At 35.8% G+C, this 12,334-nt stretch overlaps 1 protein-coding gene across 1 annotated transcript; it reads left to right on the forward strand.

Moving 5' to 3' along the window:
- The first annotated feature begins 386 nt into the window (after positions 1 to 386).
- LOC128984904 (uncharacterized) lies at positions 387 to 7,207 on the forward strand. The gene is made up of 5 exons (XM_054404274.1): positions 387 to 400; positions 2,493 to 2,597; positions 4,738 to 4,901; positions 5,379 to 5,788; positions 7,104 to 7,207. Exons 1-5 carry the CDS (start codon positions 387 to 389, stop codon positions 7,140 to 7,142), a joined length of 732 nt encoding a protein of 243 aa, XP_054260249.1. The 3' UTR covers positions 7,143 to 7,207.
- The last annotated feature ends 5,127 nt before the right edge of the window (positions 7,208 to 12,334 follow it).

A 12,334-nucleotide genomic window follows, 5' to 3' on the forward strand; every position in this document is an offset into this window, starting at 1 on the left:
CAGCTAATAATAAAACAAAATTTAAATTGACAATCTTTCTTTATGGCTTACCTCCAATTTTTTTTCTTTTGCCTTATAAACAAACATTGGCCTAATAAAACAAACTCAATACCGTAACTGGAGTTACTGCTCAAAATAAAATACACTTTGAAATCAGTTTTCCATAAAACATTTCAGATAGCACGAGAAAAATAAATCATCATTAGGCCTACATAAGAGAATAATAAAAGGATGACTAAAAAATACAAATTCACTGTAGTAAAACTAAAATAAGAATTCACTGTGAAGGGAATACAGTACACATGAGATTACAAGTTCATCTTGATTGGCCTATTAACATTTCTGCCAAACCTAGTTGTATAGGGCCTACTCCCGGGACTTACATGATGGTGGTGGGCAGGTACTGGTACAACGGTTGGTGGGGTTTTTAGGACACAATCATCTTTCTTTGGTGTTCTTCTTGGGGATTTACATGGGCTAGGCCTACTAACTTTTGTGTCATAACCTTCATCAAATTCAAATGATACATTACAATTAGAGTCATTGACAGGATTACCTTGTTTTTTGTGCACTGGTTTCAAATAAAACCTGTTACGAACATATGTCTTACCATTTTCAGTATTAACATAGTAGGACCTAGGACTAACATTTGATTTTTGTATTTTACCTTTTTCCCAAGAGGAACAATTCGATTTACGTACAAACACACTTTCATTGTTAGCAAGATTACGCATAGGGCGTGTTTTTCTATCATAATAGAATTTTTGCTGTTTCTGTCTAAGAGATAGGTTATGTTTCACATTCTTTGTGATTCTTGGTTTCAATTGACAAGTTCTGAGTGGAAAAATACCTCTTATTTTCCTGCTGAACAAGATTTCAGCTGGTGATGGGAGGCCTGAGCTGATTGGAGTATTCCGATACTCTAGCAAAACTAAGTAGGGGTCGGTACCCTCTAGGCTTGACTTTTTTAACAAATTCTTTATTGTTTGTACGTTACGCTCAACCATACCATTAGATTGTGAAAAGTAAGGGCTGGTTCTTGTGTGTTTAAAATTCCAGCTACAAGAAAATTCTTCAAACAAATGTGAAATAAACTGTACATCGTTACCTGTGATAACTTCCTCAGGTATCCCATGCCGGCTGAATACTTGTTTCAATACATTTATTACATAATCAGAAGTAGTGCTAGGCAGGTGGATCACCTCTGGATATTTTGAAAAATAGTCTACGATCAGTAGATACATCTTTTGATTTAACTGAAATAGATCAATACCTATCTTCTCCCATGGAACATCTGGAATAGAATGTTGCATTAATGGTTCCTTACGATTGCTGTTAGAGTAAGTCAGACATGTTTCACAAGTATTTACCATATTTACAATCTGTGAATACATATTTGGCCAATACACACAGTCTTTTGCTTTCAACAAGGTCTTATTTACGCCAAGATGAGTTAGGTGTAATCTAAAAAGCATTTCCTTTCTCAAACATTTTGGAATGACTATTGCATTGTCTTTCAAAATCAAATTCTTAGCTTTACAGTAAGACAAACTGTCTTTAACACTCCAATATTGTCTTATAACCTCAGGAACATTTTTGTTTTGTTTTGAGGCCATTTACTTAACAAAAAATGTTTAAGATGTTTCAACTCTACATCTGAATCAGTTAGTTGAGAAAGCTTACACAGTTTGACATCAGAAATATTAATACTATTGATTACAGCACATACCTGAGCTTCAATGCTTTCGTCCACACACAAATCATCTGATTTTGTTGACATTAGACATGACCTTGATAAGGTGTCCGATACATACATCAACTCACCTTTCTTATAGATCAAAGTGAAGTCAAATTTTTGTAGCCTAAGTAACATTCTCTGTAAGCGAGGAGGACAATTAACAAGGTTTTTCTTAACAATAGAGATCAATGGTTTGTGGTCGGTTTCAACCACAAAATGTTTACCATATACATACTGGTATAACTTTTCACAACCAAAAAGTACAGCAAGCATCTCTTTTTCAATTTGACTATACGATTGTTGCACATCACTTAACGCTTTAGAGGCGTGTATGCCACTGGGAGATCATTTTGCAAAATTGCTGCACCTAGGCCATAAGAGCTAGCATCCACAGAGATGACAATAGGTTTGTTTATGTCAAAAAACTGTAAAATAGGACTGCTAGATACTAACGACTTTAAATCATTAAAAGCCTTCTCATGTTCTGGAGACCAAATAAAATCAGAATCTTTTTTAATTAGACCGCGCAATGGCAGTGTGACATCTGAGAGATTGGGTAGAAATTTGCCTACATAGTTAACCAATCCCAGAAATCTTTCAAGTTCTTTCTTGTCTGTGGGTGCTGGCATCAAAGTTATGGCTTTAACTTTCTCATCATCAGGGGTAATACCAGCCTTACTTATCTTGTGACCAAGATAATTTAACTCAGTAATTGCAAATTTACACTTACTTTGATTTAATTTTACATTTTCAGCCCTGAGTTTCAAAAGAACATCTCTCAGGCGCTGATCGTGCTGTTTACGATCAGAACCATACACCAGAATGTCATCGACATATACACTTACTCCTTCCAAGTCCTGTAAGAGGAAAGACATTTTTTCCTGAAATACCTCACTTGATACATTTAAACCATACGGTAACCTCAAAAATTTGTACCGTCCAAAGGGTGTATTAAATACACAAAGATCAGAACTTGGTTTGCACAACTTAACATGTAAAAAAGCATCTTTTGTATCCAATATGCTAAAAACCGTAGCTCCTGAGAGCCTAGAACTAATATCTTCAAACGTTGGCATTTGAAAATGTTGCCTTTTGATTGCTGCATTTATATCTTTAGGGTCGAGACACAATCGTAAATCACCATTTTTTTATGTACAATTGTCAAAGAATTTACCCAATCAGTAGGATAATCTACCTTACAAACAATGCCAGATTTTTCTAGTTGAGTTAGCTTAGCTTTGAGCTTGGCCTGCAAGGCCAATGGAACTTTGCGCGGTGGATGTATCGAAGACTAATATTGTCCTTCAATACAATAGTATATTCACCTTTAAGACAACCTATGCCTTCAAATACATCAGAAAATTCTTTAAAAATTGAGTTACTATATACACTATTTACATTATCTAGGCCTACATGACTTGAGCCTAATTGATCCACTCTTCGAATAAGGTCGAGCTTTGTACTCGCTTGGTGGCCTAAAAGACAAGGACTTTTGCCTTTAGTGACAAAAAACTGTACATCATGATTATTACCTTTGTAATTACATTTGAGCGTGCACTTACCTAATATGTTAAGCTTTTGACCTGTATAAAAGGTGAGACTAGTACCAGTAGGTATTAAATTATGTTTATCAATACCTAACATTTCAATTACATCAGTGTTTATGAGATTAGCCTGTGCACCACTATCAATCTTAAATCTAGCGTTAACAAAATCATTGAGAGTTAGGTCTACTAACCATTCTTTGTCGTCATTACTAGGCTTCTTCTGGTCGATAGCATTTATACAACCTAAAACTAGTTCAGTTTCATTCTCGTCGACTGCATGCACACTGAATGTTCAAACACCGAATGTTTCCTTAGAAAACAATACTCCACTCCATATAAGGTCAGAGGATATAATCTCGGGCGGTATACACCCCGACTCATGCAAAGCTAAAGAAGATATTATTAGTAACGACGATCAAAAAACTCTTCAAAACAAATATTCGAAGAAAAATCCCAAGTCTTTCGGGCCAAGGGAATTTAGAAGTAACAACCACAGTGACAACAACTGGAAAGCAAAACGTAATAATAAAGGCAGTGACTCTCTCGAATCTAGACGTAATCCCGTGGCCGTGAGTTATGCTGAGGTAGCAGCAAGAGAAAAAGTGAATGTAAACATAACCAAGAAAAGTAGAGACTCCTATTCTTCAACCTTAGTGTCGACACATAGGCCTAGCTCTGTAAATAAAGACTCCCTACCAGTTCCTAAGCGTATTATCATTGGTTCAAACGAAAATACTGATGTCCTAGCGGGCGAAAGGAAGGCCTGGTTTTATTTAGGTAGAATTAAAAGTGAAACTAGTGTCTCAGCTATTGAAAGCTTGATCAAGAACTCTCTAACAGGTAATTTAGACTTAGTTATTGAAAAACTAGAATCTAAAGGCTCCAACGCTAGTTTTAAAATAGGAATAAACTTTGATAGGAAGGATGAGTTGATGTGTGGTTCACTCTGGCCGAAGAACTCGATTTTCAAGCGTTTTTTATTCAAAAGACAAGTAGGGAAACATCCACTTTAGGTAGCATGCCTACTCTATCTGCACATCCAACATCTACAGCAAACACAATGTTCTTAAAAACTAAGGACCACCTAAAGGCTAAGTCAAATTTAAATAAAGGTAATAGGCCTAGGCCTACTAGTGAAGTTTTATCTGTAAGCCTAGGACTAGTCATGCTTTTTCTAAATGTACAGTGCATAAGCAATAAGTGTAATGAACTCGAAATGATCTTGTCATCCAGTAATTTTGACATTCTCTGTTTTACAGAACCCTGGTTGTCACATGATCAATTATGTGTGTTTAACTTAATGAACTATAACCTAATTTCAGAGTTTAGCAGGTCCTGTAAGAAGAACGGAGGCGTTGCGTTGTATGCCTCTAAAGATTATGCACCAAAATGTAAGGCTATAGACGTTAGTGGTTTCTGTTTGGAACAACATCATGAATTTGCTTGTCTCAGTGTGCCTGATTCCAATCTCATAGTTATAGGTGTGTATCGCTCACCCGATGGAAATCTGGAGTGGTTCCTTGACAGCCTTGAAAAACTAGTCCTATCCCTTGAAAATAGAAGAACGAAAAATAATCTGGTCCTGGGTGGTGATGTTAATATAGACATTTTAAAAGGTGAGAAACACTCAGAAGACTTTTTAAATCTTTTGAAATCCCTAAATCTTTATTGCTTGGTGTGGGAACCTACAAGAGGCAATTCGTGTCTGGACAACGTTGCGACGGATTTACCCAAAAGACTCCTGAAAACGGAAGTGAAAAGACTTGCTGTAAGTGATCACGACGCAGTCAGCCTCCATGTACAAACTGCATCAAGTGCAGTACCTGATGGTTCTGGTCGAAGAGTATGTAGGCCTATTTCAACAGACAAGATAAATAATTTTATATATCGCCTAGATAACACAAACTGGGACTTCCTTTATAATACTGGTGCGGCTGAAGATACCTTCAATTGTTTTTTTCAAAATTTCCTTCTTATGTTTAATGAATGCTTTCCCACAAGGTTACTGCCTACAAAACGCTCCAAGAAAAATCAAAATCTTCCGGACTGGAAGGACCAATCCCTAGTAACGTGGAAGAAGTAGGTGCTCCTAGCCTATGATCTCTACAGGGACAATAAAACACCCGATTCAGAGCTACGCTACAAAACTATTAAGAAGCAGTACAAACAAAAACTTCTATCAGCTAGACTGGAAAGAAATGCTCGCTTCATAGAATCTGCCAGTAATCGCTGTGCAGCAGCCTGGAAAGTTATCCATGAAGAAGGTGCTCCGTCCAAATCCCAGTTGATATCTTCAGTGACTGCGGAAGCTTTCAACGCCCATTTTATTGACTCCGTCCAGCAGACCAGAGATGCTATCAACGGTTCAGCCACTTCTGCCCTAGATATGCTGGAGAAACGTGACCCTGCAGCCTCACGGTTCAACATTACCCTTTTATCCTGGGAAAGTGTGATACGGATGGTCCAGAAGCTCAACAACTCTCCAAGCAAAGATATATTTGAGGTATCTGTCAATCTTATTAAGAGTGTGTTTCCTAGCATTGTAAAGCCTTTTACCTATTGCCTGAACCTATGTCTCTCTGAAGGAGTCTTTCCCCAAAGACTAAAGATAGCCAAAGTTATACCTATCCATAAGAAAGGTGATCCAAACAGTCCTGAGAATTTCCGCCCTATTTCCCTACTTCCAGTATTTTCAAAAATATTTGAATCTGTAATTAAGGATCAGTTGTACAAATATTTCGAAGAGCACAATCTGCTCATGACCGGCCAGTGTGGCTTCAGGGCGGGTCTCTCGACCATAGATGCTCTAGATAAGCTTGAAGCAGTAGTACTGCATGGATTTGAGGCTGGAGGCTTTACTGGGGCCACCCTGTGTGATCTCAGTAAGGCTTTCGACACGGTCGACCATCGGATACTGCTGGATAAATTGAATTTTTATGGAGTAAAGGGCTCTGAACTCAGGCTCATGGAGTCATACCTGGCTGGGCGTGAGCAGAGGGTGCTCATAAATGGACATATCTCTAGCCCTTGTCAGATCACTCATGGTGTCCCACAGGGGTCTGTACTTGGCCCCCTTTTGTTCATTATCATGACCAATGACCTCATTCCAAATTTTGGAGGAAATGTCGTCGGCTATGCTGATGACACTACCCTTTTTAGTTTCTCTAAAGACCTGATAACTCTAAATGGTCAAATGTCTGAGTCCATGGGGATAGCATCAGCATGGTTCCGAGCTAACTTTTTTAAGTTAAATGAAAGTAAATCCCAAACCATTGTTTTCACTTTAAATCAGATGGATCATGAAGGTTCAAATGTTAAATTACTAGGCCTATATTTGGATCCAAAGTTAGACTGGCACTGTCATATTTCTCATGTCTGTAGTCGTTTGTCTAGGGTAATTTTTCTCCTGAGAAGACTTAGAGACTCTGTACCCAAGGAATGGTTAAAAACAGCCTATGTAGCATTTTTTCAGAGTGTACTTCTGTATGGTTTGCGTCTGTGGGGCTCCGCATCTGGGGTCGAGAGGGTCTTGCTTCTGCAAAAGAAAGCAATAAGGATTGTGAATGGTGCAGATTATCTGGACCATTGTAAACCAATCTTTGTTGCCGAGTCCTTGATGACAGTTTACAATCTCTTCATTTTGCAGTGTCTCATGTCATGTAAGAGGAAGCTTGGCACTTTCGAGCTCAGAGGAGGGGTCCACCACTACAACACTAGGAATAAGCAGGATCTAAACATACCTTATGTTAGACTAAAGAAAACCCAGGCTAGTAAGGAAATCTTAAGCTTGAAATTAATGAACAAATTGCCTTGTACAGTTCGGAACCTGCCAATCACTAAATTCCAAAAGAGGGTGAGGGAGTTCCTATTGGCTAACCCACTTTACTCAATCCATGAGTTTTTTGAACTTCCTGACAACTTGTAAGTATGTTTTTTATGAGTTTTGCAAGTGTGGTTTTATTTTATTTTCTATGCATGGAGTGTTGCAGGAACAAACAAATCATGTAATTTTTGAAATTTTTTAGTACTCTAACCTAGTATTAGTTTATTTGACTTTTTCCATACATGTATCATGTTCACGGAAATAAAGCATTTCATTTCATTTCATTTCACACCTTTACTAAAACACTGAGAGGCATAATGCCCTATTTTGTGACATTTTGTACACTTTTTTCCGTAGGCTGAACACTGACCAAGTTTGTGGAAGTAGCCACATTTTGAACAGGGTGAATTAAATCTTTTACCTTGGGATGTCTTCTTAAATCGATTCCAGCCGCTCGCAGCGTTGTTAGGCCTACCTCGGTTGCCGTCACTATTAGGAGTCGAGTTGGATGTAAATGCAGGAGCATTTTTAGAGTGTTGTTGATTGTGACTAGATGTCTTATTTTTAACTTTAATCTTGTTAACTTCTGGGTTTAGGCCTATATTTTCAGCGTTGTTACAAATACCAGCAAGTTGAACTTTACTTTGCTCATAGGCCCTACAAACTTCAAGCGCTTTAACTAAATCAAGATCCTTGATTCTTAGGAGTCGATCCTTTAAGACAGTGTCTTTTATACCTATGATTATTTGATCTTTGATAAGGCTATCATTGAGTGAACTAAACTCACAACTTGAACTAAGGTCTCTTAATTCTGTGACATAATTGTCAATAGTCTCTCCGTCCCGTTGGTGTCTAAGAAAGAATTTATGCCTTTCATATGTTACATTTTTCTCAGGCATAAAATAGTCATCAAATTGTTTTAAGACTTTTTCAAAACTATTCCTGTCAGTTTCTGGTGAAAAAACGAAATTGTTAAAAACCTTAAGAGCCCTATCACCTATGACACTGAGCAAAAGTGATACTTAATTCTGAATCCTCTAGATTGTTCTTAGAAGCTTTAAGATAGATACCAAACTTTCGTTTAAAAAATTTCCAATCATCCGACATGTTACCTGTCCACTGCAGGTCGGAGGGCATACGTACAAAAGCATTTTGTAGCAGTTTTACCTTTTCTTCACTAGGTTTTTCTTCAAGATCTTTCCCCATTGCAATTAATCATTTCTTCAATAATTTAGTAGGTTAATTTAGAGACTGCGCCATGTAAAGGCGTTAGTACTAGCATTAATAATAATTAATTAGTCTTCATGGATTTTAAATAACCACAACTAGTTTGGAGTAAGCCATCTTTAATAATGAGACCGATTGGGGTCACCGACTTGGTGACATCATCATGAGCATAGAGGATTTACATAAGTGGTATGACAATATTATATAACTATATGACAATATTCTTTGTACAAATAAAAAATCTGTAATTAGAATTTTTTTTATACAATAACTTATTTTTAACGATGTTTGTAAAACTTACTAAGCATACAAAATAAATTACTTATTTGAACAAAGCTTAGCTAGTAAGTAAGACCTATTCCATGAACATACTTAATCCTTTTTTTATTTTCATTACTCTAGTTGACAATCTACTAACGATTTCATTGTATTGAGTACGTAGGGAGCATAATAAAAATATTTTAATTTGTAACAAGTCGTTAAAATGATATTTTCAAATGACACAATAATACCATGTAAAGTTTTGTAAAATAGATGTTATCAAAATCTTACCGAACGATTCTTAAATATCACATTGAAAAAGTTATGTGTCATAGAGTTTGCAGACTTGGCAACTTTAGGATTTCAGATGTTGGATGAGATTTGATCAAAAGGTTTTCTGTCAATCTGTCATTTATCTTCAAATGTGTTATTCACTGAAAACAACACTAATGAAAGAAATAAATTACCTTTGCGTGCTAAAGGATTCTATTTTAGTATTAATAATAACATAATTTTACTTTTACATAGTGAAATTAATTTACTTTATACGTTACGAGAATATAGTTTATACTTAAAATTGACTTATCATCAATGTATGAAATCCTAAATGTAAATTATTGTAAATCCGAAAGAATTGAATGAACACTGAAGCCAAACAAACTAATAAAAAACAATAATTAATATTAAAATTAATGGAATAACGTAATACAATTATTTTATATAACACAAATTTGTATACATATTAGGTATGTCAACGTTTCAAACCTAAAAGCTTGAACTGCAATTGGATAAGCATAATTATTTTTGTTTTATAATTTTATTCAATATGTGAATATAAAATAAAAATGTTCTTGCTTCGCTCCAAAGAATATTTTATGAAAAAACATAGTGTAACTTAAAATGGATGTAAGATAAGGACGTCTGAGGTTAAATTATACTGGTCAAAGAAGCTGTCATGTATTTGAAGGTGAATTTGTGGCACAAAAGGTTTTTACATAAATAATTCAAGTTTTAACAATTAGTTTTAGCCTACACCTTAGCCCCTTTTTCCATTTATTTTCGTTTTGAACAGTGAAAAAGATAATTTTTTTACAGCACTAGAAGTCTACTTTTCGAATTGGTAAATTTAATTTTATTTTGTTATTAATATCTTAGTTACGATATGATATAATATATAGACTATTTGATTATCTAAGGGGCTTGCAGGATGAATCTTAAAACTGTTGACTGAAATCTTCAGATATTTATGTTTCAAAAACTTTATATTCCTCACAGTTGAATTCCATAGCTACGAATTGGCTTAATTTAGTGTAAAACACCTAAAAAAGCTAGAAAACCATCCTAATCACCTGGATCTAAACCTCTTGGCCAATAGTACATGCAGACTACAAACAACCTCATGTTATAGAACTCAGTCCACGTCTCGTTTAACTAATTCCATTCTGTATTGTTTTGAATATTTTTCCATTGGACTATTTTTATGTTAGATCTGCCGTTAAATAGTGGCTAACAAATGTTTTATTGGTTGTTATAGTATTTACTGTACGTTTAAAAATCTGAACTGATTGGAAATAAAAATGTGAAAAAATCAAATAAACTGAAATATGCAACATATTACCGCACCCACTCAGTTAGCTCAGCAACGCTTTTAAGTGAGTATTGTATTTAAAATAATATTTTAAGTAGACGTAGATTAACAGCTCATTGTAACGACACACTAATATCTCCACAAAACAATCGCTACAATAATGACAATAATCTTGTTATATCAAGGATATAATCCAGGCTTAACATCGTCAATAGTTATTGCGAATGTTTGGTTCATGTCGTATTAATAGTGGTGTATTATTTTACTTTTCTGTTACCAAGGCATTAAAATATTTATGTTTCAGCATTAAATAATAGCTATAGAATGTTCAAAAGAAAGATTTGAGAAGATTATCTCCAACATTGAATCTATAAATTATATAGCCTAAATCGCACGTTTGAAAATGATTAAAGTATAAAGACGATGGAAGAAAAACAATTAAATACTGGGTGGCGCATAAAGAACGCATGGATTTGAGTTGAGTGGTGAGAGCGATAGGAGCGTAGTGGAGGGACTGGGCCTGGTTGTTTTGTAGGTTAGGGTGTCCAGTTTTAGTAGCAATGGTGCAGTGGTCCGTGGTACATCACATTTTTGCGGTAGAACATTTATTCAAAAGTAATTAAATCTGTTAAAACTGTTCAACGGCTTTTCTGCACAAAGTTCAATGTTCCGCGAGTCCTGAAAAAAGTACGGTAAGGCCCAAAAATAACAAAAGTTACACCAAAAGTTAAGTTTCAAATCGTGCAGTGGTTTTTGATGCAATTCTTTTGGGTCTTCTGCTGCCAAATAGTGCCAGTTTTGCTTATTGACATAACAATCCAAATGAAACTGCGCTTTTCGTAATCACGTTCATAAATCTTCTGTACGATCATAATTTTGTAAGGATGAAATTTTAACTCATCTTTCAGGTTGCCCTGCAACGAGCGTCAAGACAAGCACACAATTGGAGCGCATCGCCTAGTGTAACAGACGCCCTTACTCTGTCGACATTTTGTGGAGTTCGCGCCGTGCAAGGACAACCAAACCACTCCTGCTTCATAACTGATTCAGTTGTGCGAAAAGAAGCTACCCAACAAAGTATTCTGTTGCGATCGGGTTTTGTTTTGAACCATTGAACTGTACACGGAGAAGCCATTGAACAGTTATATCAAATTCATTATTTTTTAATAAATGTTCTACAGCTAAAACGCGATGCGCCAGGTCGATTGCTACTAAAACTGGACGCCCTAACCTACAAAACAACCCGGCCCTGTCCCTCCACGGACGCTTTTATTGCTCTCACCACTCCACTCAAATCCATGCGTTCTTTATGCGCCACCCAGTATTATTAAATTTAACACTTCTTTACAACAATTTTTTTTCCTACATAAGGTGTACATAAATCCATAGTAAATGTATATGTAGTACGTTGGTGCACAGTGGTGCCTGCATTATCAACTCAACGTCATAATATTACCTCATCAGCTATGACGTCACATAATGGTGGATTTCACATGATTACACTGTCACTGTTGATGATTTAAAGGTGGAAACCAAATTACCTACAATCGTGTTCGTGTATACCGTCCAACATTCGAACCCCAATATAATTCCTTTTGTATGAATAACAATAGATATAGCTTATACCATGGACTGTAGGTTATCCTATTGACCATGTTATTGGGGTTGAGGGAGGGATTATGGGGATCAATGCATGATACAAGGTGTTTAATAATCTTGTCCCCGGACATCTGCCACCTTGCTGGACCGACTAAAGTTGTTATTACTGGTACCAAGCAATACTAATGTACAAACAAACTGAATGCAAATGGCCAATAAAGTCCTTAAATATGTTCTGGAATCACATATTACGTAATCTGGAATCGTATACATAATTTAAAATGTATTTACGTATTTCATTAATGCAAATATTTATCAAAACCGTAAACTGCGGTGATTTTTAAATTTCGTCAGACTAAAACGAATTTTTCTCTGAAAAATAATTCAACGTCGGTACCTAAGCGAATTATTTTTTTAACGTGTTTAGACTAAAACCATATTTTAAAGTCTGGGCTTAATTTTTTTTCACAATACAAAATTAACTATCCCTTAAAAACAATATCAACTGAACTGTTTTGGTTCTAAAAAAATGTTCAAACATAATTCTTCTT

Source organism: Macrosteles quadrilineatus, unplaced genomic scaffold (assembly GCF_028750875.1).
Source record: "Macrosteles quadrilineatus isolate MER2022 unplaced genomic scaffold, UCM_ALF_1.0 Scaffold_2__2_contigs__length_208266976, whole genome shotgun sequence".
Classification (NCBI taxonomy): domain Eukaryota; kingdom Metazoa; phylum Arthropoda; class Insecta; order Hemiptera; family Cicadellidae; genus Macrosteles; species Macrosteles quadrilineatus.

Bases quoted from the DNA above. Each gene is read 5' to 3' on its own strand.
- LOC128984904 (XM_054404274.1), top strand. The intron at 4,902-5,378 runs GTGAGAAACACT...AGGTGCTCCTAG, and splicing joins TAATATAGACATTTTAAAAG to CCTATGATCTCTACAGGGAC. The intron at 5,789-7,103 runs GTATCTGTCAAT...TGCCTTGTACAG, and splicing joins CAAGCAAAGATATATTTGAG to TTCGGAACCTGCCAATCACT.